This window comes from Drosophila biarmipes, chromosome 2R (assembly GCF_025231255.1).
Source record: "Drosophila biarmipes strain raj3 chromosome 2R, RU_DBia_V1.1, whole genome shotgun sequence".
Taxonomy (NCBI): domain Eukaryota; kingdom Metazoa; phylum Arthropoda; class Insecta; order Diptera; family Drosophilidae; genus Drosophila; species Drosophila biarmipes.
In genome coordinates, this window is record NC_066615.1 from 14,753,572 (window position 1) to 14,778,201 (window position 24,630).

At 46.1% G+C, this 24,630-nt stretch overlaps 5 protein-coding genes across 14 annotated transcripts; 2 read left to right on the forward strand and 3 right to left on the reverse strand.

The window, feature by feature from the left end:
• Positions 1-12,150, reverse strand: LOC108036335 (V-type proton ATPase subunit C). Of its 5 annotated transcripts, XM_044092266.2 has the most exons (11): positions 11,980-12,146; positions 8,756-8,898; positions 8,527-8,680; positions 4,966-5,983; positions 4,066-4,463; positions 2,536-2,722; positions 1,971-2,069; positions 1,655-1,910; positions 1,495-1,592; positions 1,296-1,434; positions 1-1,230 (listed from the first exon to the last, which is right to left on the reverse strand). In XM_044092266.2, the coding sequence occupies exons 2-11, from the start codon at positions 8,888-8,890 to the stop codon at positions 1,132-1,134; spliced, it is 2,583 nt and encodes an 860-aa protein (XP_043948201.1). In that variant the 5' UTR covers positions 8,891-8,898; positions 11,980-12,146; the 3' UTR covers positions 1-1,131. The 5 variants fall into 5 exon arrangements, with proteins under 5 accessions (XP_043948201.1, XP_016967864.1, XP_016967865.1 ...); XM_017112375.2 differs by lacking the exon at positions 4,066-4,463 and having other exon boundaries at positions 5,822-5,983; positions 11,980-12,142; XM_017112376.3 differs by lacking the exons at positions 4,066-4,463; positions 4,966-5,983 and having other exon boundaries at positions 11,980-12,141.
• A 53-nt stretch (positions 12,151-12,203) lies between these two features.
• Positions 12,204-17,416, forward strand: LOC108036334 (hydroxymethylglutaryl-CoA synthase 1). 6 transcript variants are annotated; one of them, XM_017112369.3, is made up of 2 exons: positions 12,204-12,350; positions 15,603-17,416. In XM_017112369.3, the coding sequence occupies exon 2, from the start codon at positions 15,636-15,638 to the stop codon at positions 17,031-17,033; it is 1,398 nt and encodes a 465-aa protein (XP_016967858.1). In that variant the 5' UTR covers positions 12,204-12,350; positions 15,603-15,635; the 3' UTR covers positions 17,034-17,416. The 6 variants fall into 6 exon arrangements, with proteins under 6 accessions (XP_016967858.1, XP_016967860.1, XP_016967862.1 ...); XM_017112371.3 differs by lacking the exon at positions 12,204-12,350 and adding an exon at positions 13,990-14,092; XM_017112373.3 differs by lacking the exon at positions 12,204-12,350 and adding an exon at positions 13,996-14,117.
• Positions 17,417-17,420: 4 nt separating this feature from the next.
• Positions 17,421-20,811, reverse strand: LOC108036336 (alpha-N-acetylgalactosaminidase). Its single transcript, XM_017112377.3, has 8 exons — positions 20,659-20,811; positions 19,367-19,598; positions 19,278-19,307; positions 18,883-18,930; positions 18,634-18,811; positions 18,005-18,576; positions 17,646-17,947; positions 17,421-17,585 (listed from the first exon to the last, which is right to left on the reverse strand). The coding sequence occupies exons 2-8, from the start codon at positions 19,456-19,458 to the stop codon at positions 17,554-17,556; spliced, it is 1,254 nt and encodes a 417-aa protein (XP_016967866.1). The 5' UTR covers positions 19,459-19,598; positions 20,659-20,811; the 3' UTR covers positions 17,421-17,553.
• Positions 20,812-21,304: 493 nt separating this feature from the next.
• LOC108036611 (nuclear pore glycoprotein p62) lies at positions 21,305-22,692 on the forward strand. The gene has a single exon (XM_017112873.3). It carries the CDS (start codon positions 21,399-21,401, stop codon positions 22,578-22,580), a length of 1,182 nt encoding a protein of 393 aa, XP_016968362.1. The 5' UTR covers positions 21,305-21,398; the 3' UTR covers positions 22,581-22,692.
• Positions 22,679-24,348, reverse strand: LOC108036610 (U3 small nucleolar RNA-associated protein 18 homolog). The gene has a single exon (XM_017112872.3). It carries the CDS (start codon positions 24,256-24,258, stop codon positions 22,732-22,734), a length of 1,527 nt encoding a protein of 508 aa, XP_016968361.1. The 5' UTR covers positions 24,259-24,348; the 3' UTR covers positions 22,679-22,731.
• Positions 24,349-24,630: the final 282 nt, after the last annotated feature.

The window sequence follows — 24,630 nt, forward strand, 5'->3', positions numbered from 1 at the left end:
TAGGGAATGTCTTTCTTTCTTTATAATTATTTACAAGGATGGCTTAATTGCACCTTATATAACGCAATGACATTTACATGGTTTCTTTCGTTTCTTTTTTACACATAGTATGCATAACTTTAAAATATTTATATATAGATACTGTATCTCTCTCACGTTTCGCTTAACTCGGTACACAATTCTCGAATTAGCAATAGGAAAAACTGAACTGAAAAACTTTGCATAAGAATAGAATATTATTGTTCATATCTCATGTGGTAAGGACCCTGCTGGTTTTTGTAGTGGGTTAACGCACACGCGGGGTTAAACAAGACGGACAGAACCACGAAATGCTCGAGCGGCTCTCCTCAGCGATTAGTAGTTGGTAAACAGCGCGCAGATTTGTAGCTTATAGACTTTTGATATCTAGGCAACATTTAAAGATACAATACTTCCGCTTAGTTAATAGTTTGTCTTTACTGCAAACGTACCATTGCATCGGAAATTTGTTAGTTGTTATGCAATTTGCGACACCATTTTTGGGCTTACATTTATTTTGGGCATGTTTTTTGTATGTTGGCTGTTAGTCACGGACACACAGATACCAAGTGGAGCACAAGACAAGCACGAAACGAGACGAAATGTTTGTAAAAACAAAGTGTAACTCAAATGTTTATTGTTTAGCTACCAAAAACAAACGAAAAGGGAGAATTAGAGCCGGGCCTTCAGCGACAATGCGTGTAAATTTCCCTACGGGTTAAGCGCTCGGTTCATTCATCATATCATAATCATAGAAGGGCATAAGAAAGAACATAAAATACTGTTTAGCGAACTGAAGAGGGGGACAAAGAACAATCGGGAAGTTCTACAAGATCAGGGATGACTGTAAGCGGTCCCTTTTTTATCGGTTGGTTGGCGCGTGTCTCGATTTCTCGAACCGGAAGTTGATTTGAAACAGATATTCGGCAACGCGCAACACAAATAACAACAATAATTAGATAACAATGACTAAAATTATTTAAAGTAATCTATTAATTTTGTTTCATTAGATGTCTGCGAATGGTTCAGCTGATTTTAACTTGGTTTTGTTGGTTGTATTAAAGTGTATTTTGTGTGGCTGGATGTATGCAATGCTGGGGACGGCGGGCGATCTTAGACCTTGGCCTGCTCCACCATGTCGATGTTGACCTTGTAGAACACGTAGGGGAAGTACTCAGACTGGCCGAAGCCCAGGCCGGGGATGTCCACGTTCTGTGGGGTGAAAGAAATAAAACATTAGTTATATGAGGCTTAACAGTTGATAAGAAAGAACCCACATCAGCACTGCTGACAGCACCGCCGGCGGAGGCACCATCCAGGTGACCGTACAGCTGGTTGAGCACATCGCGCAGGCGCTTCACGCTCTTCTTGTTGGGCTCGATCAGGATGGCCTGGAAGTTGACGGGCAGGCCGTATCTGCGAATACACAAAGTTATTGTAATAATAGTGGTAATGGGATTGTATCTCGATATATACCTCAGCACGGATTCCACAAACACGCGCAGCGCCTTCACGTGGATCAGGGCGCAGAAGGCCTCGCTGAAGTTAACCTTCAGCCAGCGCACCAGGGGACCCTGCAAAGGTTTCGAGTTTAGAAAATCATTCCCTAGGGTTAAATTAATTTCGTGGTACGCACAAACTGCTTCTTCTTGTCCGTCATCAGCTTGGTCATCTCGTTCTTGCCGGCGGCCAGCTCCTCCTCGTTGTAGACAAAGTCGCGCACAATGAACTTGCGCTCGCGGGCATGGAGCTTGAACTCCTCGGCCACCTTCTTGAAGAGCGTCACGTTGAAGAGGCAGTAGTCGCTGTCCTCCTGGATGAGCTGCGACGAGCGGGGCACGATCATGTCGGTGATCTTCTCGTAGTTGGTCAGCCAGTCGTTGGCCATGACCCTAAGGAAAAATGGATCTTTAATATCTTTGATGTGTAAAACAATATAATCTAAAACTCACTTGGGTACAATGACCAGCAGGGTGGTCAGGTATTCCGAATCCAGGATGAAGTGCTCCTTCTTGACCAAGTCAGCCAGATTCCTGGTCAGCAAGCTGCCACTGTAAGGCGATAAAAAAAAATATATATAATTATTTTACATAATAACAAAGCACATTTACATAATAACTAAGCATGAAAGAATTATCGAATTAGATTATCGAAATGATAGATCATATCGTTATCATATCATATACCTTTGTTGATCAACATAGCACGACCTAATAATTATTATATTTCAAGATTTTTAAAAGAGGGTCGTGCTACGTGAACCATACAAAGGAACTTTGACAAAGTATATTTGAAAAACGAATATAAAATTGTCCTACAAATTCAAAAGTAGATTTCCTTTTCCTTATTATCTCAATCTTTTTATACAAATCATCACAAATTAAGTAATCCAACATCTGAATTTATCCGAAATAATAATGATATAATAGATGATATGATAATGACGTGGTATGATATATGATATTATTCTGTAATTTTTAATATATCTCTTATCATGATCTACCCATAACCACTCACGTCTTCTTCTTTTCCAGGTTCTGCAGATTTCCCTTGAGGTTGTTGTAGGCCTGGGACTTGGTCTTCAGATCGCCGTCGATCTGGCCGATCTGCTTGGAGATAATGTCGGCGATGTTGCGCAGCGACTGCTTGATCGGGTACTTGGCCATGTCCCACTGGAAGCGGGTCAAGTACTGCGGCAGTTCGGCTATTTTTATGTGGACAGAAAATCAGTGTTAGTTAGATCCCATTATTACAAAATCAAAATTTCACTTAGTTGGCTAGCAGAACAAACGGGTTGTTCAATTAATGTTTAAGTACAAAACGAAATTGAAAAAATACATAGTAATTGATCTATAAGTTGTGTAGAATTAGTTTGAAGGAAACTAGGCTCGAAAGCTACTCATAAAATAAGGTTATATAAGTAAGAAAAATAAGGGAACTGAAAAATGCTGGTTAGTTGATCAGATTGGACGCACATAACATGGTAATTAGTTTACTCAGACACTCACACGCACACTTAGGGGGTATACGGGTTAATACTAAAAAGGAACATCGATAAACGAGCAATTTTGGATGCATTTACAGGGGATTACGGGGTGTTGGGACTACGCATATTAGTCGCAATTGGAAATACCTTTCGTGTCACACGGCACAACACGTTAGCTGGACTTTGAAAACATTATGCTGTGTGATATATAAGTATACATAGATAGACACTCAAAGGATAAATTAAAAAATGCGAACAAGCGAACAGTAACTCAGAGATTGATCAACAATTGGCGCTGGGCAAAGCTGCAGTTTTTAGATTAGTTTGTTTGTTGGTGATTCTATTTTTTTGGTTTTTGAGTGACATAGCTGAGTATAGCTTAATGGGAATCGGCGCTGATCGTGGGCTGTAATGATGGTGGAGCGCAGAACAACATTTGGTGATTTGTGGTGAGCGTACACTGAAAGAACAACATAATCGCTTTTACACTGGTACAAATAATCAACAGATCCGTGTATTTATATGGTCAAATATTCAAAGTCAAATCGCGAGAAAGCAAAAACGAAAGCGCAAACCAAGGGCGTTTGCAGGTACCACAGAGAAAGGAGTGAAAGGCAAATCAAAAGTGGCGAAAGAAGGAAGAACTTCGGTACGGTCACTGGGCAAAGTATATATCAAACAGATATGTGTAGTCAACAAAAGATAGAACACATAGGAGCGCCTCTGCATTTGCAACTTACTGCCGCGGGTGGGCGAAAGATCAAAGAAAGTGGAGAGTGGTTGAGATACAGTGGGGTGTGTGATACTTTTTTCTTATCGGGAAACATCAAGTTGCTCAAGAAACAATAATGGTAAATCAGAATCAGAAACATAAGAATCATAATCAGAATCGTAGAAAGTAAGGCAAACGAAAGGAAACTTAGGGAAACGGAAACGGGAGAGCAACGGCAACATCAACATGTACACTTATAGTAGGTATATGTCAACGTCGATCAAGAGATCTGCAAAGGATAGATTGGATTGGATTGGACCAGAGCGGGCCCCAATCCGGGCATGCTAACCTGGACTCAGCGGAAACTCGGGCGGCTCGGCGGGATCCGTGTCCGGACTGGATCGCCCCTGGCTACTACTGCCACAACAACTACTCACTGGAGACGATCTATGTGTTGGTGTTAAATTAAATCCATTGTTTATATTTAATTGACTCGGTGTAGAACGTTTGCTATAAATTTGATCGGCAAGAGAATTGAAGAAAGAGCGATAACTAGAGCGCGGTGTGGTCGATGCTTGATGCCAAAATGTCATTGCTTTGGATAGGTGTTGGTTTTGGAATTGATTTTGGTTTTGGTGTTGGTGTTGGTTCTGCTGTTGATGTTGTGTCTGTTGCTGTGCGTTTAGTGGTTGCTGTTGCTGTTGCTGTTGCGTCTGTTGTTGTGGTGTCTCGTTTGGCTGTTGTGCACTGTTCGTGTGGCGGCATGACGCATGTGGGTGGTTGGGTGATTTGCGAACGTGTGGTCGAGTGGGCAATGTGCGATGGTCGATGGGGAGTGATTTAAAAAAGAAATACATTATTATTGCATCTGACTCGGTTCTCGGTTCTTAATCAACTCAAACATTTATGGATTTTCTGGGTTTCATATTGCTGGTGTAGAGTGTTTTTTTGGTTTTTGGTTTTTGGATGAGGGCAGGCAAAGCGGGTGCGCCATTGTTTCAGTGTGGTGTTGTATCTTGTGTTTTTACAGCGTGTGTAGGTAGTGTGGTTTGGTTTTGGTTTTCGGGTTTACGGGTTTTGGTTGGTGTGGTGGTGTTCTTTTGGCTTATTAGCTTTAGCGGGATGACAGCGGGTGACTGGTTTATATATATATATATTCTTTTTGATCTGTTTTTGGTTTGGTTTTTTTTGTCTGGGGTGCTGGCGATTTGGCAACGTTCTACAAGTAGGTAATGCGGTGATAAGATACCTGCTCTTCTTAGAGTTACGCTTGGGCTTATTGAACCACCAGTCGAAGGTGTCCGACAGATCGGACTGCACACTGTGCGGACTCTTGGGGTCCTCGTCCGTCTCCCCATCTTCGGGGGCATTGGCCGCGTCGCCCTCCTCGTCCTCCGACATGGACTTTTGCGTGGGCGACTGCAGCGGATTGGCATGCACTGGAGGAGGAGGATGCGCGTGCGACTGATGCAGCTGCTGCGGATGCTGGGTGGCCAGGTGCAACTGGCTCACATGGCTGCCGCTGCGGAAGCTGAGCTTGTTATTGTTGATGCTGCAAGTGTTGTTATTCAGCCGCTTGCTGTTAGAGCGGGACATGCTGCTGTGCACCGAGCTGCTGGTCGTGGGCGCCGACGTGGAAAAGTATGCCGAGGAGCAGAGCGTCGAGCAGGAGGCGGGACCCGCACCTCCTCCACCAGCGATGGAGGAGGAGGCGGCTGCCGCGGCCGCCGCACTGGTGCTCGGACCACTGCCCAATCCGCTCCCAGTGGCAATGGCCGCCACCGTGGACAACGCACACCTGGTGGCACTCAGCATGGAGGAGGCGGTCTGCGAGTAGCACTCATCCGCCAGGAGCGTACTGGCCGTGGCACTCGTGCTGGGCGGGGCACAAGCGAAGCACTCGTCGCACGGGCAGGCATCGAACTCCGGCTCCGTTTCCGCCCCGTGGCCCGTCGACAGGTTAGTGAGGCTGCCGCCGGATATGGATCCCGGGGCTAGGGCGTCGGCACAGGCACAGGCAGGCGCGGGCGCTGGGGCAGCAGGAAGATTGGGATGCGCAGGAGCAGGAGAAGTTGTGGCGGGAGAACAGGTGACTGCGGATTTACCCTTGAGATCCTGCGGCAGCTGGTGGTGATGGTGGTGGTGATGGTAGTGTTGGGGTTTGTTTTGGTGGTGCGTGTGCTGGTGTTTTCGCTGGTGTCGCAGGCTGAGATGCTTGATGCGCTGGTGGTGGCGACACGGCATGCTGTCGTCGGGTGGCCCAGGACCTGCATCCGCGCGAGATTCGTTCGGGGTTCGATTTGGTTCGTTTCATTCGAGATCGAAGGCGTTTCAGGATGGCATTTCATTCGGATGGCAATCGGGTTTCGGTTTGAGATGGAGTTTCGTGTGTTTTTTTTTGGCGGTGGTGGTGGTGGCGATTCAGTTACCGATACAGACAATACAACACAAGGCATTTAGATTCGGTTGCAGACTTAGTCTTAGCTAGGAGCTCCCTTCCCTTTTCGATTTCGGCTCGATTTCCGGGCGGGACGGTCGAAATAAATTAAAAGTAAAACTATATAGCATACATTTAGGGGCTAGACCTCACGATTGCCTAACTCTAAAACCGTACTCTTTCTGGATCATCATCGCTATCATCATCAGGAACCAAAGGCGAAACCAAAATTATACTTATCGATTTGTAAATATCGTTAAAAATAAATAAGGAAAATCATATGAGAGAGAAAAATGTAAATAATTTGAAACTCATGTGTGCGGTTTGGTTTGGGCTTAGTTTTTACGGGTTTTGTGTGTGCGAAACGAATCGGAACTGAAGGGCATCCCATGGAACAACAGTGGAACAAAAAATGTAATCGGGGAACTCAGTGATCCCAATGGCTGATAGATGTTTGCGTCTCATTTTGTGCTTTCATTTTGGTACTCTGGTATTTGTTGTTTGCAGTGTAAAAGCGTTTCGTTGTCGTTGTTGTTGCTGCCTCGTGCTTTCCACACGTTACCAATTAGCTCTAATTGCAAGTATCTCCCATCTCCCAATTAGCGAAATGCGATGGATATGAATACAGGAGCGCACACACAGACACACGACTTATGCAGCCCGGCCGCCCACCCAAACACACTATCCAACTATCTCCAAGGAAAAAGCTCCTTTGAAGTGCATCTTTCAGATCTCTGCGAGTGTGCTTGGGTGGGTGTTCGGGGGAAATGGTAGAAAGTAAGCGGTTTTCCAAGCGATTCAAGGCAGGTGAGCAAATGAGACAACACAGATACACACGCACACACACTGCAGCCAGGCACACACACAACAGTTACTATATAGATTACACATACATATATGTACAGTACAAAAGTTGGCCAACTTGTACACGCACGCACTTACATAGTTATTTATACAAATAATAGTACATGTAAACTCAAAATAAAAATTAGGTATGAGGGAACGACACTCGCGCAAAAGTTCAAAGTCAAGTAGTTATATATAGATAGTTGTATATGCAGTTTATGGCTCTATATCTGTACACATTAGCTGTCCTCCTTGTATCTTTGTATCTTCTCATCGTTCTATATTTTGTATGGTTTTCTCTTAACTGCGGTGAATGATTTAAAAACTAATGGGCTTTCAAATGAGGGAAAACCACAAGTAATTGTCCAACTGAATCATTTTGAAAACCGAAAAGAAACGTACAACAATTCATGTAAAATATACAAAGTGTTCACTGTACTGTATTGTTTGGCATGGTGTTATAATATATATATTATTCTTTAGGTGGGGAGGGGCGACCTTCGACCGAGAGCACGGAGTAATTGACCGGGGATTTGGGCGCCCTTGAACGGGGCCAAAAATACGCTGGTGTGTGTGTGTATCTGTGTGTGTCTCAGCTGGCGTAGTATAGTATCGTATAGTTTTAGATTTATATAGCGTGTGAGAGAGCTCGGTGCGTATTAAAATGTACAACAAACGCAACACAAAATAAACAACGCAAATTCCCATTCGGCTAGTTTCTTTTCTTTCAACTCTTTTCGTTTGATATGCTTTTTTGTTGGCCGCAAACTTTAATTCCATTGTTGTTGGATGGCAATAGATAAATATTTTTTTCAGACCAACTCGAACTAGAGGCCTACGTAATATCCTTCTTTTCAGTGGCGATGATTGTGCGCATGAGTTCAACGAAATCAAAAGAGATAACTCAAAAGAATAGATCAAACTAAAAGTGTAAGTTAACCAAGGAGTGTAAGGGAAAATATAGTTGGAGAACGAATAAACGTAAGAGGCCTAGGAAATCGAACGAAATAAATGTAAGGCCTGGGGGTTTCGGCTGAAAATCGATTAGTTTTTAAATCTCTTTCTCGCATAATCTTGAACTACGGTTGGGGTATATATAAAATCGTGATGGAAATAGACGGGATTCGTGTTAGTTAGGTAGAGCCTCTCTCAGATGGAGACATAGATAGATCAAAACATTCCATAGTAACCGAGTTCTAGCAGCCCCTCGGCGGCTGGGAAGAAAGGGGACTGCGATTCGAATATCTCACTGGTTTGTTAGTTAGTACAGAACAGTTGTGGGTAAACAATAGATGTGGCAATACACATGGTACGATATATCTGAGCATTCCGATTCAAAAGTGTCTACGGTCAGAAGAACTGCTTAGAAGTATAACTAAAGAACCAAAACGATATAGATTCGTGACTCGGGACAGGCATCACCTAACCACGTCAACTAAAACTAACTAAACTAAACTAAACGGAACTAAGCTAAGCTAGACTAAGCTAGGCTAATACAACTTAAGTGGTGGCAGGCAGACGACTTACTGTTGTTGGCCATCAGGTTCTCGTGCAGCTTGTCCCGCTGATCCTCCAGCACCTCGCCCAGGTAGTTGGCCACCTTGCGGGTGATCTGCTCCACATAGGTGTCCAGCTTGCCCAGGTCATCGGAGAGGCCCACCAGTTGGTCCAGGGTGCCGACCTGTGGGTGAGCGTAAGGATTAGAACGGTAGGGATGCGAACTCTGGAGATCCCTGCTGGCATCAACTGAACTCACCTTGAGGTCTGGTATATGGAACTTGTAGTTATTGCACAGGTTGTGTTGCTTGCTGGTCAGGTTGTTCATCGTGTCGTACGTCTGCTGGCAGGTCTTGTCGCCAGGGGCCGAGATAATCCAGTATTCGGACATCATCTTGATGGCTATTGATTGGGGGGTGACAAACAGTACGAGAGTGGGGATGAGTCGGAGTCGATTTGTCTGTGACCTTGGCTAAGCGATTACCCCCTCCTAACTTATGTAACTCGCCCTCTATCGATTCGAAAGTTGCTCCCGATGAAAATTTAATTGACACTGTCCATCAAGCAATTAAATACGCGCGATCGAACCCTGAAAAGTGCAGTTTTCCCCCAGACAAAGGACTGCCAAACCGAGCCACCACGACCCCAAACTCTGGCGCCAGACAGTCCAGCGCCAGTTTGTCTATGTTTCGGGGATACAAACATGAGTGTATACATATAGTATCCTCTTTGCTTACACAAACACTTGATCCTAGCACTCCTTGCGTCTCAACAGAATGGTCAGGAACTTTTCCACCAGGTTTTTGGGCATTTTCCCCGGCTGCCGTCGTTTTTTGTGGTTTTTTAATCCTCTACTCCGTTTGTTTTTCCTACTTTCTCCGGTTCTGCGACATGCTGCCGTGCTGCCTGGTCGGAGGTTCGTTGCCAAATGAGCCCTGGCATAGCGACCAGATGCCACGGCGGTCGGAAAGGCGAAAGGCCGAAGTATCTGCGATCCGAGTCGTCAGCCGATTCCGAGTCCGTATCCGAAAGCGGCTGATGACGAAGCCGCACGGAAGGCAAAGGGCGCCATGGCCAAAACCAAAACGAGTGCTCAATTTGGGTAAGTGTCGCTGACTCCTAGCGCCGCTACTCCTCTGTTTGCTCCTGCCACGGGGCGTATGAGTAATCACACAGCAAACGCCACGAGATATAAATCTAACTTTACCCAATTTCGGCCTATGGCGGGCACTGTTATTACATAACCACGATGATGGCCTTCACAGAAAGAGACACGACAACAAAGCACGAGCCCTAGGAGTGACAACAGACCAGCTCCTTTCTCCCAGATCCTGCCCCATGTCCCCACCGCAGAAGTCAAGGCAGTGCATTGTCCTCGCCCAGGAAGCGTCGAGAGCGGCAACACCACGACAACTAGTTGGACGGGGCGGAAGGGACAACAGCAACAATCCTGGCAACAGACAACAAGGAAATGGTGTATGCGATATGGAAGCACGCTAAGAGAAAATATTCCCCTACTTCTGCCTAAAATGGTACCGAAAATGAAGGTTATGAATGACATAACTACCGGATCGGTCATTTTCACAAGCTAACTACTGAGAGATCTGTTGGAACTTGCTTTGGGTATAGCTTATATTAATATAATATTTCATAGGTTGTATAAGCAACTATATTACTATACTAAAAAATATATATTATCAAAAAAAAACTAACATAACTCTTTATGAGAAATGGTACCCCATCGACTTGAGTCGACATATTCTATCAAATAGAGCTAAAATAATATTCCAGCAAAAGACTGATAAAAGCATACATATCTTAACGTATCCTGACATGTGGATTGATATGAAACTGACATTTGAATATTACTATCTATTTATCTACGTCATACGTACGAAAGTTTAGAGCTCGGAAAGGTTTGTAGATACCCCTGATCTAATTGCAAAAGTTGTCCCTTGATAATTAACAACGCATGTTCGGTAGGCTTATCCTAGTGAGTTTCCATCATATGCTTGATGTTTCACGAAGGATGACTTGCAAAATGCACTCAGGGAAAGTGCCCATGCTTAGTTTTCAGTGCACCACTACAGGCGTATGTTTATTTTTAGCAGCGAAAGTCCAATTGCTGCGGGGCGAAAGGGGAAACGTATAGATAGCTGGGTAGGAAGCGGAGGACCTGGAGGCGGAGTAGCCGACTGTTATGCTGCCATGTTGAAGTGGTGACGTGGATTGGCCCGAGTCCAAGGAAGCGGGGACCCAGGGGCGGTGGGCGGAGGGCTCCAGCCATCGCGTCGCCAGGCGAATGGAGACAGTCTGACTGGCCGACGGCTGGCGCTAATGGAGAGGGCCTGGGGTCCAGGAGCCAATCTATATGCCACATCCCCAGCCACATCCAGTTGGGGTAGTCCGAAGGCAATACAGGAAATTGCAGCGACAAAAACAGAAAACAATAAAAAAAGGACAAAGGCGCAAAGTCGCAAAAAGGAGGAAAACAAAGTTTTGACCATATCCTCCTCGTCGCAGTGGGTGTGCGCCCAAATTAATTAATAATAATGTGCCTGCCGGGGGGTGGCTGGTGGGTGGTGCTCGGGTGGCAGTGGGCGGCGCGGGACCTTGCACACACATACACCCGATAAGCACGCGCTGGAATTCCAGCAGCTGTTTGGCCATTTGAATTTCCGCCTTATTGCCCGTGTTTGACTTTCGCCTCGGACTTTCCACACTATATATTATAAATCGCATATAAAATATATCTGGTCAGTTTTCACCAAGGTCCTTGTTGCACGCAACGCCCGTTTTTATTAGTCCTCGTGCGGCGCAACTAAGAGTATTTGCTTGTTTTCGCACAACAAGATCTATTAATCATCGAAGTACGTGCTTGGGGGAAAAATAACCGAAAAGTATTTGAATTTTTAAACAATAATTTTCAACTTATTTTGTTTACCCAAAAGAGAGAGAGAGAGAGAGAGGGAGAGAGAGTGACAAGCTCTCTTCACCTCCCCACCGTGGTGAGTTGCTCTCGCCGTGTCAGCTGTTCGTTGACAGTCACATGACAGCTTTTCGATCGATAATTTTCCGCTGCTCACGGGTTTTCCTCGCAGCACACACGAAAAACCAAAACACTTTTCGCACATTTTCCCTACCAGCCCCCTGCGTTTGCCCCACTGCCACCTGGCTAATTCCAGTTATTACCGCCTGCCCAGCAGGTCTCTGCAGTCCAGCCAAGAGCAGCAAACTCTCATTTTCAGGGTCACAATGCTGGGAAAAAAACGTTTGCCCTAGGCACATTGCCAAAACGCATTTTGTCACTATTCTCGTTTAATTACAAAGCCAGCGAGCACTTTTCTCCGGGTCAGCAGACCTACTGCGATGTAGTAATCGTTTTTTTTTTTTTGGGCGACGGAATGGGGGGAGAACTTTTGCACTTTTCACGGCGACGTGGATAACCGCCGTTTATTCTGGTTTTCAACGATTGACACTTACTTTTCTGCGACTCTGGTTGGTTGCAAACGGAACAAGTGTGCTTTTTGTGCTATGTGAAAACAGCGAGCTGCGTTTTTCTCTGCCAAAAAATCAGCGCAAATCGACCGCCGCCACCCACAAATGCGAACGAAATTGTGTGGTGAGAAAAGCGCTGGCGAAAAAGTGACAGTTCACAATGCCCACGGGATTCACGTGATGGCGCTAGTGCTGGACAGCGCGCGGCCGAAACAGCTGACTTCGGGAACAGCTGTTCGCTGGCAGGCGCTCTCCAACACTGCCCGGCTGAGGTGCCGCAGTTTCGTTGCTTAATTTTATTCGAGATTAGTTTAGTTTTAAACATATCGCCCGCCCTGGACCATTAATATTAGCAAGTAAGTGCGTGTGTGCTCAGTGCAAAGCTAGGCTGCTCTGAAGGGCGGCAGTGGGCGGGGCAGGGCACTAGTTTCACCGCTGATGTAACCAGAAGTTGGGGGCACAATATGTGAGCTACTAGGATCGTTAATTGTTAAAAGGAAAAAGCTGTTTTACAGGGCGGATTCAGTTGCTGGTTATCTTGGGATGTGGAGATGTTATACCTTTTGATCACCCCACTTCTTATAGCCCGGTTTCATAACCCCCCAAACCCTGCTTATCGCCCGGCTCTTGAATACACGTGTGTTTTTCGGCTCGGGCCACCACGACCTTTGACCTCCCCTCACCCCTTCCACGCCCTTTCCTACACCCGAAAAAGTAATGACTCAAGAGCAAACAATTAGCCAAGTGCGCATCAGTTCCAGGAAATGTTTACCCAAATATTTCCCAATTCCGAAGTGCTAAAAATAAGCGCTCGCAAGCACAACAGTGCCCCATCCTTGCCCCCCAATGGGCTCCCCATCCGCATAAGCAGTGCATCCATTTCCATACTTTAACCCAGGGGCTGCTTAGGCACAGCGGGTGAGCCCATTTTAAGCACAGACACTGGGAGAAGATAGTGCTGTGTTCGGTTAGAATCGATCAGATTAGAGTTCCAAAAGCTGGGGAAAATGAGTCATACATTTTACACCATGGTTTAGAATATTGCCTCAGTACCATTTTCAAATTCTGTACTCCTTTAATTTACTGGATTTATTTATCATTAAACCAAGGTTTTAAATACTACCAGATTTTTCCACCTATTTTTGATAAAATTAGAGTCCCGAAAGCTTGGATAATTAGTAATATACTTTACACAATAAATTCAATTGCTTCATTCCCGTTCTTCGATTCGGCAGCTTTTTCTTTTAAAATGTCTACTTTTCATCTGAAATTGTACCCACACATTATTCAATCTGTATTCATTAATTTCAACAAAGTTGTACAATTTTTCCACAGATCTTTGTGTTAGTAAATTAAAGTTAATTTAGATTATATTGTTATTTAATGTTTTGGTATAATACAAAGAGAATATTTGTACTCTTACGTTCCTTATATAGGAGCTATATCATTTTTAAGATATTTCCCCACTTATAAATAGAAAACCATTTCGATTTTATAGTAGAAGCCAAGGGCCTTTCTGGTTTTATTGTTCCCTAAGGTTTTACTTTTCTTTAATTTGTTGTAAGACATCACCCTATATGCCTAGTTAGGATACCTCTCAGCCTCCAGTTGTTCCTCCCTGTTCTTTAAAATGCTAAAATGTCCTATCTCTTCGGTAGAACATAGTATATAGCAGGAAGCCGCTTTGTTCCGGGCTTATCAGCGATTGGCAGCCGTTTGATCTTTACCCCATCGCCAAGGGCCACGACTATCTGCGAATATCTATATATTCCGGCGACTTCTTAGCCCCTGGAGACGTTCGTGCTCGCTGGCCGTATCTAAGCGATAAATATTTCCCGTAATTATGCACGATCGCTATTTGTTCGCCGAACGCTTTCAGCAATTGGCATTGACTTACAGCGCCTCTGTTTGCTGTTCGCCGACGGGGAGGCCTCTCCGCCGCCAGCTCCTCCGTCACGGCCATGTTCATATGCCAGTGCAGTGCCCCAGTGGCCGTCAGTGCGCGGAGAGATTCGACCGAGTGAACTTCGCGCTTCCCAACCTCTCAACTCCCAGAGCCAAAAGTTCCCCCCGAAAAGTGAAAACGTATTGTCAATAGGTAGTCGCAGGTGCTAAGGGTAACGGTAAACATGTCAATCGCTTTTCGGGTTTGGGCCAGACACTCTTATCGGTTATACAATATAGACGCGTGTTCGGTTTTTCGGGAGGGGAGCCCGGGAGGGGAGCCCATGAGGGAGAGCGGCTCGTGGCCTGACCCACTTATCGGCGGAGACGCTCCCAACCTGTCCCACAGAGCTCCACCGAAAGAAACTAACCCGATCTTGGCTACAACTGTGGATCTAAACTGTGAAATCTGAAGAAAAACACCTACACCAAGGGTTTTTATAAGCCTATAAAGCCTATACGGCTACAAATAACCAAATACTACTTAGTAATTCTTTAAAATGTAAAAAAAAAAGAAAAAAATAACCAAATACTACTTAGTGATTCTTTAAAATGTAAAAAAATAAAATTGTTTTTGCTTAAAGTAGACATAGTAAAGCGGTTCGTGTTTTTAAAAATCAAGATCTCTCATATTCAAAGACATTCCCAAATAATGTTTTTTAGTTTTTTGATTATATTTTTGATAACGCTTATCAGTATTTTCTTCCTTATTTATTATAACTTTTATAAAAGACTATTATACGTAAATTTTTGGCAATCACTTCTAAGTCTTTATAATACCTATTTATTTTAAAAATCAATACTAAATTAAGTTAAATGACAATAGTAATTTTCGGACCTCTAATAGAACCCCTCATTTCTCGCTGTGTAGTCACAGCTTCCACGCCCCTGTCCCTTAGAGTTTTGGGCTTGTCTTCTTGGCTTACATTCATTGTGATGCGTGTGTTTTGGTTTACTTTACTGCGGCTAGTGCTCTCTTTTGTGAGGTTCGCCTGAGCGGGGAAACTTTCTCCGCTTCTGCGGCTCTCTCTCTCGGCCTCTCGGCCAGGGAAATCAGTTGGACCCCCTTCCAATCCCACTCGGATTCCCCAGGCGGCGCCTCTGACGCGAAGACTTTGATGACTTCTTCAGCCCAACTCTAAGTCACTGGCTTACACACGTCCAACGCAGCTCGAGCGTGCAACAGGTTGTCTCTGCCCTCGTCCGATTTGTAAGCATTATAAATACGCCGTGATTGCGCGGGGAGAAAGTTTCCCCCCAATGCCAATTGGCAGTGGAATTCGGGCCACATCGAGAACGCAGTTTAAATTAGGCTCAAAGAACCTGCAAGCAACCTCGGTTTCTAAAACCCAACGTACTGAATGTCGGGACTAGGCTAAAGTGCAAGAAATAGTAGGACAGATACGGAAAAAGTGATATATTAAGTCAATTGTGTTACCAGAACGTTTTAAACTATATTACTAAGACAACATATATTGTCCTTATATTAAAGTTGAATAACTAAACAAAAAGTAGGTTGTAAATTCAACATTTCCCTGCATTAACCGTGGCTAGGAGGGGACAACGTGCCCTAATAAATGAGCTTGGTTTAACGTGATTTGAATTACCCTTGTCTTGGTTCCAACTTTATGCAGACGATAATATCCCAACCTCTTTTCTTGCAGAGCTCAGGATTAAATAGAAAACCGGAAACAATCATGGCATCCCACTGGCCCCAGAACGTCGGAATACGCGCCATCGAGGTGCTCTTCCCCTCCCAGTACGTGGACCAGACCGAGCTGGAGACCTTCGACGGCGCCTCCGCGGGCAAGTACACAATTGGCCTGGGTCAGGCCAAGATGGGCTTCTGCTCGGACCGCGAGGACGTGAACTCGCTCTGCCTGACGGTTGTGAGCCGCCTGTTGGAGCGGTACCATGTGAAGCACTCGGAGATCGGGCGACTGGAGGTCGGCACCGAGACCATCGTGGACAAGTCCAAGTCGGTGAAGTCTGTGCTGATGCAGCTGTTCGCCGAGAGCGGGAACACGGACATCGAGGGCATCGACACCACAAACGCCTGTTACGGCGGCACGGCGGCGCTCTTCAACGCCGTTAACTGGGTGGAGTCCTCCAGTTGGGATGGCCGCCTGGCTCTGGCTGTTTGTGCTGACATCGCCGTATATGCCAAGGGTGCAGCGCGCCCCACTGGCGGAGCTGGTGCAGTAGCCATGCTGGTGGGCCCAAATGCGCCGCTGGTCTTCGATCGTGGCCTTCGCGCCACGCACATGGAGCACGCCTACGACTTTTACAAGCCGGACCTCAGCTCCGAGTACCCCACGGTGGACGGCAAGCTGTCCATTCAGTGCTACCTGTCCGCCCTGGACACCTGCTACAGGCTGTACCGCAAGAAGTTCGACCAGCAGCAGAAGGATAGCTCCAAGGAGCCAGCCAGCCTGAGCACCTTCGACGCCATCCTGTTCCACACTCCCTTCTGCAAGCTGGTGCAGAAGTCCGTGGGTCGCCTGAGCTTCAACGACTTCCTGCTAAGCAGCGAGGCGGAGCGGGCGAAGCAGTTCCCCGGCCTGGAGCGATTCAATAGCTCCACTCTGGAGAGCACCTACTTCGATCGCGATGTGGAGAAGGCCTTCCTCACGCAGTCAGCGGAAATCTTCGCCAGCAAGACCAAGAAATCGCTGCTGCTGGCCAACCAGGTGGGCAACATGTACACCCCGTCGGTGTACTCAGGCCTAGTGTCCCTGCTGATCGGAGAGCCGGCTAAGGAGTTGGTGGGAAAACGCATTGGAGTGTTCTCCTACGGATCCGGACTGGCCGCCTCCATGTACTCAATAAGTGTGACCCAGGATGCGGCCGCCTTCCAGCAGTTCGTCTCGAAGCTGGACTACGTGCAGCCGCTGCTGAATTCGCGGGAGAAAGTGGCGCCAGAGCAGTTCTCCGCCCTGATGGAAGTGCGGGAGAAGAACAACCATGCGGCGCCCTACACGCCCACAGGCAGCATCGCCATCCTGTTCCCCGGCACCTACTACCTGAAGGAGGTGGACTCGCTGCACCGCCGCACCTACGAGCGCACGCCGACCATCAGCAATGGGGTACACTAGCCCCGGGCTAAGGGGTCTTCAGTTTGGTTCTGGTTTCGCCTCCAACTTGACAATAACTTCAACTCTCTCGACCAAAACCACGTATGCTGTAGCTGTAGACGGTAACTATTTATAACTGGTGTGATCCCAGGGGTCGCTTTCCTTCTCTCTCTTCTTAACCGGGTCCTAATCGCATCTATAGTACTACACCTATTATTTATACAAGCTTGAAGAAGAATTAACTCTTTCATCCAGTCAGAACTTATTTATACCATGGATCAAGTCTAAACTAGCGTCGGTACTGCAATTTATGCCTATAAATGTACAATACAATACTTATACCTGTGTGTAGGGCACACAATCAATTGTTTTACGAACAATAAAAATCAACAAAGTCAAAAAAACCTCTCGGCTATGAAGTACCCTGTGGTTTATTATCGGAAATCACTTACTAAGCAGCTCATCTTGGCAATGTAGATAAGATGGTGTGTATAGGAGCATATTCGATTTGATGGCAGCGGCTGATTTGCATATCTCCGGATTACAACGCAGTAAACTTGTAGAAAGTTACGCCTAAGGCAGAGGAAAATAAGTTAAATTAGGGGCCGGATTAGGTTGTGCAACAGATTTTACCATTGGGATTGACGCGAGTGAAGAACTGGCTGTCCGACTTGAAGACCCCCAGCTTACTGCTGGCATCGAACAGATCCTGCACGCGGTATCCCTTGGGATTGAGCAGCTTGAGGTCCTTGGCTGTGAATGGGATCCTGTAGGGAGCTCCGTCATCCCGGCGACTGACGAAAGCCACGGCATAGGAGTGATGCCCACTCTTGGTCACCGGCGTAATGGGTCGTCTCCAGACTTCGATTTGGCTGCGAGTCAAAACCCGAAGCCCCTGGATGCCCAGCTCGTCCTGGTTGACAGCAATAACCTCTCTGGAAAGGAATATTTGTTATAATAAAGTGATACGAATAATTGTTAAGAAGACCTACCGATTCTGCAGAATTTCCTTGATCTCAGGACGTACTGCCGCCAGATCATTGGACATGATGAGAGGCGCCGCCATAATCGCCCAAATAGCCATCTGCAGCTTGCTTTGATCGTAGCTCAGACCATAGTTGCCCAGCAGCAGCATGTCGGGATCGTTCCAGTGGCCTGGCCCGCCATGCGGCTGAATCCTGTCTTGGTTCTTGGCAAAGTAGTCCATGATCTGCATGACTGACTCCAGGGAATCATCGATATCGTCCCAGTTGCGCCACAGATTGCAGTGCTTCTTGAGGGACTCATAGTCGGGCATTTCGCCGGCATCCTCTTGATAAGCTGGCCAACTGCAGGAGTACACCATAGGACGACCCGTTTCATTTAGAAGGCGTCCGAACTCCGGATACCCGGTGGCCATGTCGCTGATATTGGCATAGCATCCATCCAGCTTCACATAGTCCACATCCCAGTCCGCGAAGGTCTGGGCATCCAGCTTCATGTGTTTTATCACGCCGGGATAGCCCGCGCAGGTATTGGTGCCGTAGTCCTGGTACAAACCAAACTTCAAGCCCTTGTTGTGTATCTGAAAAAATATTGGGGTATTAAAGGATCCTTAGGGGTTATAGATGTAATAGATTACATGATCGGATAACGCGTTTAGTCCGTTGGGAAAGCGTTTCTTGTCTGGCACCAGTTTCTGGGTAACGTTGTCGCGATTCTTTTCCAGCCAGCAATCATCTATTATGATGTACTCGTAGCCAGCGTCCGCGTAGCCCTCGGAAACCAGAAGATCCGCATGTCTTCGGAAGAGGTTCTCACTGAATGGGTTTACAAGAAGTGTAAGTATTGGATGCTTTTTCATGAATATTAGGATATGATGTGGATTTACCTGATGCACTCGTCGGGATAGAGTTGACAGTCGGTTATGCAACGGAAACTGAAAGTATTGTAAGTAGAGGTTAAAGTATTTCCTTATCTAAGAATATTAAACATCACTTTAGGCAAATAACTGACAATTTAACAAAAATTCGTATCTTAATTTATTGCTAAGCACGCAGAACCTCATGCAAAGGCCTTACTGTAGCATATATTAAAAGGTTTAACAGGATACAAAACTTATAATCTACATCATTGTGTTGTGACCTATAAATACGCAAAAGATTAGGTTTCAAACAATACAAGCCAAACTAATAAGAATTTAAAAATCTATGGCCGTTCTGGGAAACGAGTCTTAGTTTTTAACGATTAGATCTATTAAAAAGGTAGATGTAACTGATTACTCACCGCTCCCAGGACATCCAACCCATGGGCGGCCTGAAAAACGCGGAATTTCAATTTACTCAAATAGAATTCAATCATAATAAAGAACTTACTTGAGTGCCAGACCATTATCGAGGCCCAGAGTTGGTTGTAGAACTTGTAGCAGGAGGATCCCGCCCAACAAGACGCCCCACGTTCCGTACATCGCGACCAAGTGACGCCGACTGAATCCTGGCCTTTGGGCACCCAGGGAATTTATATGCTCTTGCGGCGGCACTCCAGCACTCCAGATAAGTCTGTGTTTGCCCGGGGCACCTGCAGAGCTGCGAGGGGGAGGACCAGGAGCTGAAGACCCGGCAGAAGGTTAGTGGCTAATTGCTATTGCAGTGGAGCACACCCATCGACTGATTGGTGTTCGCCGGGTGGAACAAACAGCAGGCTTTCTCGATTGCAGGAGGAGCCGGAGCCCCTTATCACGCCAAGTTCACAGCGATCACAGGGAGCGAACGGCAAAAGGCGAGGAGAGAACGGCGGTCCCTGATATGCTTTGTTGTTCAATTCTGGCGCTGTTTGCCAGCTAGATTGGACTACAAAGTTGGGGAACTTGGGGAGCATAGGCTGTGGAGCTCGGAACTAGTGATGGGAAGAGCGTATCAAGTAGGTACTGCCTATTGGGTACTTCAGTATGCGGAAACGAAGATGTGTACAATATGATTGAATTTGTGATTTCTTAAAATAATTTTGCACCACTTTTTAATCATATAATAATGTTACGAAATAATTCAGTAATAAAATAACATGGTATCAACATATTTTTAAGTGTCCCTTCACAATCTTTTATTTTTATTGGCAAACTTATTAAAAGATAAAGGAAAATTGTTAGTTTTTTCGTTTGGTATTTTAAATAAAGCTTTATAATCAAAACCAATCAAACATTTAGATTATATTTTTTTGGGTTAAAACTTTCTTTTAGTAGGTTCCATCAGAAGTGTACAATGTAAATTGTACATAAATTTTGCCTTTTAAATATTATCATGAACATTCAACTCGTTTTTTTTTTCAATTTTATTAATCATCATGACTTATGTAGCATGGATTTAATTCTTTATGAATTTTGATAGTGCAAAGTAAGTAAGTAATTAATACATTTTTTTTATATGTTTACTGCACCGTAGGTACTTATCTTTCATTTGACTGCGAGCTAGGCCTAACGAATGCTGCACTTGTACCTTTCCCAGCTCTAAAAGAACGTTGTGTTGCTCTCTCCGATAGTGAGTACCCATACACATGTGTTTTGCTGAGTTGCAATTACAAATGCAATTAGTGAACCCAGAGCCGGTGCACTCTTCAAAGGCTTTAATTAAATTTTTGACCCAAATGTTACTCCTATCGCCTTTCCACTTACAGATAACGAAGGTGACTAATTGAAGCCGGTGTTTTGTAATTGATTTTATGAGTTTGATTCTTCTGTACCCTTGTTTTTATTTGTTTGGTCAGCATTAATATTCAAGTTACGCGGATTATCTTTCGCTATGTACAGCAGAATCTACGTCTAAAAAATGCCACACAACCAGTGTTGAATTTCGACTTTAAAAATCAGATTAAACAAGATTAAAAAAATTACTTAACGTTTTTAATATTTGGGTTAGTTTTCGTAAAAATATATTATTTAAGTCAATTGCTTCTTAAGTAAGTATAATTTAAAATTGGAAAAAAAATTTTTATTTTTTTAATTTTAACCTACGAAAAGTAATAATGAATACAAATAATTAGGAATAGTATTGTTGGTCTGCGCGTGCTTAAAAAAAAGCTTAGAAAAGTTTTTTTAACTTCTTAAGTGAACACAGTCGTCGTGTAAAATATAGTTTCATAGGATAGCGCCAACTTAAAAATTCGTACGAAATAAAAAAAATCTACATAAAACATTTTGTCAATGCTTTGAACTTTTATTAAAATTGTAATTTACCCGCGCATTTTAAAAAGATCGGAAAAAATTTAGCTTGAAAATAGCTATCTTCAAAACATTCGGCTGTTTTCCAACACTGATATCAGCTAAAGTCTAAATAGGGGTCACACTGGTGATTTTGGCGTGATTTCGTTTGATTGAGGTTTTATTATTTACTCCTTTTCCGGAGGACTTTGAGCATGGTATTCCAGTTGCCCACAACCACGGCGGCCCCCATAGGAGGCGCCTCCTCCTTCTCCTTTGGCCTGAGCACGGGAACACCCGCTGCCGCCGCAGCTCCAGGAGCACCAGCCGCCGTTCCCGCCACAAAACCCACATTCTCTTTCGGAGGCCCAGCGGCTGCTCCAGTTAATCTAGGCGGTGGAGATGCGGACAACAGCAAGGCACAGGCTCCGCCGGCATTCGGATTTGGCCTGGGAGCACCCGCTTCCACTCCCCTCACGCTGGGCACTTCGGTCGCCAATCCGGTAGCCACTTCTGCAACTTCCAGTGCAACCTCCGCCGCTCCGCCCGCCTTTGGAGGCTTCTTGGCCCAGCCGACGGCATCGGTGGCACCCAGCGTGGCCACCAGCACACCAAACACGGCGGCTCCCGCCACAGGACTGCTGGGCGGCACAGGATTAGGGCTAGGAGCCCCAAAGAGCACTGCGGCTGCTCCCACAACTCTGACCGCAGCTCCAGCGGCCGCAGCTCCGCAACTGGGAGGTGCACCGGCTCCAACTCTTAGCACTGGCGGAGCATTCGCCAATTTAACCACTGAAACCAAGACCACGGACTCCTCGGCCGTCTCCACAGCATCCCAGCTGTCGTACAACCAGCTGGAGGAACACATAAACAAGTGGACGCTGGAGTTTGAGGAGCAGGAAAAGGTATTCACCGAACAGGCCACTCAGATCAACGCCTGGGACAAACTACTCATTAGCAACAACCAGAAGATCGTGGAGCTCAACGATGCCGTCAAGAAGGTAAAGACCGACCAGCAAGTACTCGACCAGGAGCTGGAGTTCATAGCCACGCAGCAGAAGGAGCTGGAGGACAGTCTGGCGCCGCTGGAGAAGGAGTTCGCGAATCTCCCTAGGGTGGACATGGAGCGCAGTCAGACCTATTTGATGGTGGAGAACCTGGACACGCAGCTGAAGCAGATGTCCGAGGACCTCAAGGAAATCATCGACAACCTTAACGAGGCCAACAAGGGCCAGGACACCACTGATCCTATCATTCAGATAGGCAAGATCCTCAACGCCCACATGAGCTCCCTGCAGTGGATCGAATCGCAGTCGTCGAACATCTGCAAGAAGCTGGACGACATTGGCAAGATTCAGGACTCCCAGAAGCGGGACATCTTTCGAGCTCCCTATTAATATTAGACTCAAAAGGCTTGTTAACTTGTAACTTAAATGATTTGCTGCAACTACTAAGAGAATAAACATCTTATGTCTCCATGAGAAATGCTCGTCACTGAAAGAACACACATTTTCACATAATATTTTATTTAAATCATACAGCCTTCCATTAATATCCCTTGAAGTACTTAAGCCTATAGAGCGGCACACGCTTGTTTTTGGTGGCAAGGGCCAGGAAGCTGCTGTGCGGCGAGAAGGCTATGGTGTCCACATGGCCCACCTTCAAGTGCTGTTCCGGGAAGTTGGAGAACACGGTGGCACTGGGGAAGTGCGCCATCTTCACGGCATTGGGTGCCTCGGCGGAACACATGGCCAGCAACTCAGATGAGTGGTTAAACTGGAGATCCGTGATGCTGGTCCTCAGGTTCATGAAGCGTTTCTCCGGCTGTGGGGCTGTGGAGGAGAACACACTCTCGTAGTCGTAGATGTTGACCACGCCCTCCTGGCTGCCGGTGGCCAGGAGGCGTTGATTCGGCGACAATTGGATGCTCTGTCCATGGATGCAGCCGTCGTCCAGGAATCTGTGCTCTGTGAGGTTCTGCCGGAGGCTTAAAACATTAACATCGGAACCGGAGCCGCAGACAAGGATCCTTTTGGAGTCTCCGGACCAAGTGAAGCCCTTGACCTTGCCCTCCTGCTTGAAACTGTGCAGCAGCTCATTTGTGTTGGCCGCAAGTAGATGAATGGCTCCATATTTGCCGGCGGTGACGATGAATTTGCCACACGGCGAGACCTCGAAGCGGCGCATGCCTACCATCTCGCCAGGCAGGGCCAGCTTAATTTCCTTGGCCTCCAGCAGATCGTAAGAATAGAAAAACTTCCTAAACGATCCAAAGTAGGCCCTCGTGCCGCAGGGAGCTATCCGGGTGCAGAGCAGCGGGAACTTCTTGAAGCGCATGCTGTGCAGCTTCTCGTTCTTTTGGCCGTCGACCGTGTAGATGTTGGCTACGGTGTTCTCACCAGACACGAGTGCTGCCGTGCTGGTGGGATGGAACTGAATGTTGGTTACCACGCCCTCCGAGTAGGTGGCTCTGTTCAGGTCCTTAACTTGCTTGAAGTTCAGCGTTTTCTGGGGCAGGTCGCTTCTCCGGGCCTTGCGGTCGATGAAGCCCACTGTCTGGAGCAGTTCTTCGTCGGAGGAAAGGTCGTCCTCGCCTTCTACCTTCACCTTCTTTTCCGCCCACTTGGGTTGGTTCAGTGTGCGATGGAATCGCGCCGTGAGGTACTCCTTGTAGGACTTGTCCTTGCGCAGGTGATTCAGGGGACCCGTGTGCTTAGTGGCCCTCTTGACATCGCCCACCTGGATGTCCTCGTCATCGGAATCCGACCAGGCCGCCTTCCGCTTCTCTCCCTTTTTCTTCTGGTCGGGATGCTGCTCCTTGTCGTCGTCCTCGCCGTCGCTTGGCTGCCACTTTTGGCCCACGGACTTGGCCAGATTGCTGAGGAAGCGCTGCCTGTCCCCGAAGATCACCTTTTCCATCGGAACCTCCACATAGTTGAGCTCCTTGGCCTGCGAGGCTTTCGGAATGAAGCGCTTCTTTTGCTCCTCTTTCTGCTTCTCCTGCTCCTGCTTGCCGTACAGGGCCATCAGGTCCTTGAGATCCTCCAATCCATCGCTGGACTCGTCTGAACTCATGGTGCTTGCCGGGATTGCCCTAAAATTCGTTTATTTACGAAGATCTCTGCGTTGGCTGCTTTGGAATTTACACGTGCAGCTGGGCGGCAAATTCACTAACGCTTTGAAGGCGAAATACCACAAAGTGGTTGAGCTATCGATAAGTGTGACCCCCGGCGATAACAAGTGTGAAAAAGCATCGGTGGGTAGGGCGCCAGAATTTGAATTACTGGTAAATGATTAAGAATTATATTCATTTTCATTGAGTAAAGAGGTAACTACATTTTATTTTCTTTAACATAATTTCGTTAATCAAACCGTATTTTAAAATATTCAAAATATTGTTTATAACTCAAATGAAAAAAATTTTGGACATCATTTATTCAGTTTAAA

Bases quoted from the DNA above. Each gene is read 5' to 3' on its own strand.
- LOC108036334 (XM_017112369.3), top strand. From the start codon at position 15,636: ATGGCATCCCACTGGCCCCAGAACGTCGGAATACGCGCCATCGAGGTG.
- LOC108036611 (XM_017112873.3), top strand. From the start codon at position 21,399: ATGGTATTCCAGTTGCCCACAACCACGGCGGCCCCCATAGGAGGCGCC.
- LOC108036336 (XM_017112377.3), bottom strand. From the start codon at position 19,458: ATGTACGGAACGTGGGGCGTCTTGTTGGGCGGGATCCTCCTGCTACAA. The intron at 18,931-19,277 runs GTGAGTAATCAG...CAATACTTTCAG, and splicing joins GGTTGGATGTCCTGGGAGCG to TTTCCGTTGCATAACCGACT. The intron at 18,812-18,882 runs GTAAATCCACAT...AAACCCATTCAG, and splicing joins TATCCCGACGAGTGCATCAG to TGAGAACCTCTTCCGAAGAC.
- LOC108036335 (XM_044092266.2), bottom strand. From the start codon at position 8,890: ATGATGTCCGAATACTGGATTATCTCGGCCCCTGGCGACAAGACCTGC. The intron at 1,435-1,494 runs GTATATATCGAG...GTGTATTCGCAG, and splicing joins TTTGTGGAATCCGTGCTGAG to ATACGGCCTGCCCGTCAACT. The intron at 1,231-1,295 runs GTGGGTTCTTTC...TTCACCCCACAG, and splicing joins GTGCTGTCAGCAGTGCTGAT to AACGTGGACATCCCCGGCCT.
- LOC108036610 (XM_017112872.3), bottom strand. From the start codon at position 24,258: ATGAGTTCAGACGAGTCCAGCGATGGATTGGAGGATCTCAAGGACCTG.